Below are 5598 nucleotides of genomic sequence, written 5' to 3'. Positions count from 1 at the left end.
TTTTTTTTAACAAGTATTACATAACTTTTACTTGACAATATCTTAATTGATCTTCCTGATTATATATTAATTGAGATTTTAAAAAAATATCAATCGAATTGTTAATACAATTGTAATATGTGCAAAGATGAATATGTGTCATCTGGGGTTCAAACATGATTCAAGAACATTTCAAATGGAGTCAACAAAGTCCTTTTCTCCTCCTCCAAAATGTTGCTACCAAATATATTTATCTATATTTAGTGACTACGATCAACTCGATGTACTTCAAATCCTGTTAATAAATCCTTCAATGAAAGCTTGCATAGTTGGTTCTACTAATGGCTTAATATGTTTGAGAATTGGTGATGATAGTGACTTTTAAGAATTGAGGTTAATTGTTTTTTGTTTTGGGTTTGGTCCAAGAGATAATAACTAGGGTTAAGGTGCGCCAGCACCCCGAACTATTTACCCAAGTGCGTCCAGTGGCCTATAAATAATTTTGAATGCATCCAGTATCCTAAACTAATTATGGTGTGTACATATCCCAACTAAGAAATGTTATATTTAACTGTTATTTTCCTGATTCGGCTTAAAGTTGACCCTAAACTTCTAAATGGTAGACATGTAGACATTTGATGTGTATTATTTTTACTCAAAATTGAATTTATTTCCTTCCTCTTCTTCTAAATAAATTGACTTTTGAGTAAGAATAATACACATCGAGTGCCTATGTGTTTGTCATGTAGAATATTTGGGATCAATTACCCTAATAATTACTATAGTGATGTTCACAGTAGAATTTTTGAATACCTCCATTGTGCTGCCACCTCGCCTAAGTGACTTCTCCATGGCTTGAACCCAGGACCTCCTCTGTGCGCGCGTGTAGCTTTACGAGTTGAGCTGCAATGAACCTGTTGACTTATTGTGTAAAATTAAATATATAATATTATTTTATACAAAATAATTTTATACACACATATATTATTAAAAACTAAAAATATACTATATATAATTTTTAATCATAACTATTTCAATGAAAAAACAATTTTTAAATATTTGTTTTACTATTTATTTTATAATGTTTTATTTTTAAATATATTTTTAATATAATTCTAATTTCTAACAACACTAATTTTAAATTTTAAATCATAAATAATTTTTTATAAATATTTTATAAATTTATTTTTTAATTAACATTGATAAGATATACAATTTAGTCATAACTATATGATAATTTAAAAATATACTATATGATAATTTTAATCATAACTATTTTAATCAAAAAAAATTTTTATTTTGTTTACTATTTTTTTATAATGTTTTATTTTTAAGTAAATATTTTTAATATAATTCTAATTTCTAACGACACTAGTTTTGAATTTTAAATCATAAATAATTTTTTTTAAATATTTTTTGAATTTAGTTTTTAATTAACATTGATAAGATATACAATTTGATTATATATGTATTATATTACATTATGTTATATTATCTATCTATGTTATATTATATTATATTATCTAATGTGTTTTATATATTTGAAAAAATCATTTACAATTAGTCAAAAAATCTTATTATTCAAAAAATAACTACTATAATAAAATCTAATAAATTATTCTATATAAAAAATTAAATGATTTGAATATATTATGATAATCAGCATTCTCTTACTTGTTATATATACTATGTAATTTATTTTCTTAAAATTCTTTATATATACCACTTGTTTTTATTTTGAAGAACCAAAATCTATATCATGGGTATTAATTATATTATAATTAAATTTTATTGTTTAATGATTGAAATTCAAAATTCACTTTAATATTAGTTTGCATTCATATAAATTTATTTTGTTTTTGAATTTCTATCATATATTATATATTTCAATATATTGTATAGATGATAAAATATTATACATTTCAATATATTAGTTTGTATAAGAAAGTTATTAATGTTCTTCTTATATTTTTTTAATTATTACTAATAATCAAGAGGAATTTATTTTAACAAAATATAAACAAGTTTTCTAAAAAATTGTCTTTTTATTTTCAATATATACATAATGATAATATGAATGATGATGATATTTTCATTAACACACCAACTCCACAAATATATCAATTTATTTTATAATTAAAAATGTTTTTAATATATTCTTAATTGTTATTATATAAATTTTTGTAAGATTATAATTTAAAATAATAAAATTTAAAATTACTGATGGATTAGCGACGAAATTATGACAGAATAGAATTAGCGACAGAATTAGTGACAAAAACTTATGTGATAAACAATTTAGCAATGGAAATTTCTGACGGAAAAATTCTATCGCTAAATATTTATTGACGGATTTTTTGATGGATTAGCTACGGAATTTAGCGACGGATAAAATTCCATCGCTAATCCATCAAAAAAATTAACGTCAGAAATTAGCAACGCAATTTGTTTTTGTCGCAAATTCCATTGCTAATCAACTGTTTTTTTTTGGGTAGTGAACAACCACTTAGAGTGTAAATAAATGGATGATGATAGTGTCCTCATATTGTCAATTAACAACCACAAAATGCCAAGTAAACAAAATAATAATCAATAATCACTGACAATCAACTGAACACAAGAATTCAAAACTGAAATATTCATATAAATAATTCAACATTAAACAGCATCCAATCTAATTACATTGCAGTAGTTTAAACAAAGATCTACAAATCCTAAATCAAGTCTTACAAATCTCTAAGTGGTTTTTAACAATGTTTTAAGACATGTCAATCAACTTTGATTAAAGTGAGTTTTCATTAATTAAAGCATTGGATCCAAGTGATCACCTGGGGCTTTTATCAGACTTAGAGATTTTGAAAACTCCCAATCAATTTAAAAGTAATAATAGCTGAGTTTTCATCATCAAGAGTCTATCCTATCATACCTTCCTTTTAATCAAAACACACCTTTATTTTTTTAAAAACCAAAAAGATTTACTTTTTTGCATTTTATATTTATTGCACCATTTTTTTTGAACAATTAAAACCTCTTTTTCTTTATCCAAATCAACATATATTTGATAACCAGTCTAATCTAGTTTTTCCAATAAAGTGCTCATTGAAAAGAACGATTGGTGCAATCACAATTTTAATGACCCAGAAAGCGATAATCCAGTCTGATCAAAATCTGGAGCACGTTAAGTAGATAGAAATGGATGGCCGTACGCCATTTCTTCCACAAGAAATAGTCAAGACATTCTCATACGGCTTCCGGTAAAGTCCTTACTCCTTACTACTCCGATTTTAATGTGTATGCAAAGATTGGAAAAATCTCTTCAGATCCCTTCTTTCATCGCAGACCACTTCTATCACTCTAGTCATCGAAACCCTTTTCTTCTTTTAAAATGTTGGATCCCATGTGATCTCTGTCACTATTGTTTGCTCTATGGCGAGATGGAAATCCAGGAACTTCATAAGATCACTCTTGAGAATTCTAAGTTCAAAGTCAGGAACCTCATTTCCAATCATAAGTTTCATTCCCTTTTATTGTATAATCCGGCGAGTAGACAAGTCTAACAAGTGCCCCGATGCCTTGAAAGATTTAGGAGTACATAGTTCATGTAGGATTCGGGTTCAATCCAATTCTTAATGATTACAACATAGTGAAACTTTTTGTTTCTGCAGATGATGAAATGGTTAACAAGGTAGAAGGGCATTCATTAAATATAAGGTCATGGAAGGAGGTAGAGGTTGGGAACTTAGGGGTTGTGAAACTTAAATATGGTGAAAGTTTTACTGCTAATGGAGAAAGTGTTTAAACAAAGTTTTACTACGAAAATGGTGTTATATTTAGGACCGAAGGAGTATCATAGTGCACCATTTCGCCAAAAGGACTCAACAACTATAGATACAAAATGAGAAATTAATTTGAATTTATTTCCATCAGAAGTGTTTAAACGAAGTAAAATTTACGATTAAAGTTCTTTATTGTTGATGTTGCCAACTGATACAAGACTTTCCACATGATTAAAATTACCATGGACAAGGCCGGGGCCACATTTAATTCTAAACCTCTTAAACTCATTACATTAGTAGTGAGATTGAGCAGATACAACCTTTTCTTTTCATCATCATCCCCATTCAAATAAAAAGGACGGAAGACAATCTCATTCTTCCAAATAGTCACTGGGTTTAACGCGAGTGGACATAACTGGTCACAAAGGGTGCTAGCAGCATACTTTTTTAGTCCAAATCCATCTTCCCCTTGATGCACAAATGAATCATATAAGATTCAGTAACAACAACCAAAGCAAGTTTGTTCTCATGCACAGTAAGCCTTGTATTACTTCGTTTATATTCATATTTTAAAAAAGGTAATGGCGTCGAGATACACACCTGCTTTGTTAGGTCAATCGAAACCGCCGTATTAGAATCATCACCCGGCCTCTGCTTTCCACCAAACATAAACATAACACCATTAACAATGACTTTCCCCCCTTTTCTAATATTTATGCCCTCAAAGTTTTCTGATTCTACTTCCTTCCAAGACCCAGAGTTTAATGAATAAACTTCCACGGGATTAACGGCACAACGAAATTGAGTTACATAAGTTGTCACTATCTTGAAATCATCATCAGTGGGATCGAAACCAAATCCGACATCGTAATAACCATTAGAACCCTTCATAGTTCTGGGCACCTCCCTAAACTGTCTGGTCAGGGGATTCCATAATAAAAAGTAAGGGGAAACCGTACCATTTTTCTTTGGGCTGAAAGGAGAAGGGACCATGCAACGATCCTCGTTGCCCACCTCAACACAGACCAAGCCATTACTGGAACCCACGATCCTAAAATTAATGGAGGGATCGATCAAAGGTGGCTTTTGAATTTCAAGCACCTGCATGGTGGGATGATCCACCAACACAATGCGCAAACTAACCCTGCGGTAACATCTGAGGAGAAGCAAAAGGTTGGATGACTGGTGTGGTGGAGGTGTTCTCGGGTAAAAGACAAAGACTTGATGAGATTTTTCCAATCTCTGCATACGCATTGAAATCGAATTAGGGATTTCATCGGAAGTCTTTTGAGAATGTTACATATGACATCGCAGGGAATAAAGAGTATGTTGTTGTGGTCGTCCATCACTTTCATGGTGTTCCCCACATTGGACAAGGAGAGTTCTGAAAGTTCTGATGGTGGGACTGAGGTTAAAGTAGGTAATATGGACTGGACATTAACGGGAAGTGTTTCGGCAAAACAATAAAATTTAAATGAAACCATTCTTTGCTCGTGTCAAAGTCGTAAGTTGTAACCACGGATTCTCAGCCGATCGGTTGATTTTCATCCAACTTCTGCTTCTAAAATAAGAAAGCATAATAGATAATTATTAGTATATGCGTTGAAAAAGATCCTGGCGGAATTTCAGTGTCGTATCTACCCTCACACGCCTTTCTTTTTCATTTATTTCTTACTTAATATACGATTTTTTTATTTAGAATTTGCATTCACATAAAGTTTTGAATTATTTTTAATAATATTATTATAAATGAAAATAATATTTAAATATTAATGCCATTCATTGAATTATATTTAATAATCATCATTCTTATTCATATTTCATGATTGTATTTGTGGACTCA

The 5598-nt window shown here is 29.7% G+C and overlaps 1 protein-coding gene across 1 annotated transcript; it reads right to left on the bottom strand.

Annotated features, from left to right (window-relative positions):
• Positions 1–4355: 4355 nt before the first annotated feature.
• Positions 4356–5009, bottom strand: LOC114715269 (uncharacterized; the record flags this gene model as incomplete). Its single annotated transcript, XM_028900065.1, has 1 exon — positions 4356–5009. A coding segment is annotated over exon 1 (654 nt), but the record flags the coding sequence as incomplete, so codon positions are not given.
• Positions 5010–5598: the final 589 nt, after the last annotated feature.

Source organism: Neltuma alba, unplaced genomic scaffold (assembly GCF_004799145.2).
Source record: "Neltuma alba isolate B1F8T4 unplaced genomic scaffold, ASM479914v2 tig00011580_pilon, whole genome shotgun sequence".
Taxonomy (NCBI): domain Eukaryota; kingdom Viridiplantae; phylum Streptophyta; class Magnoliopsida; order Fabales; family Fabaceae; genus Neltuma; species Neltuma alba.
This window is presented reverse-complemented; position numbering and strand designations above follow the sequence as displayed.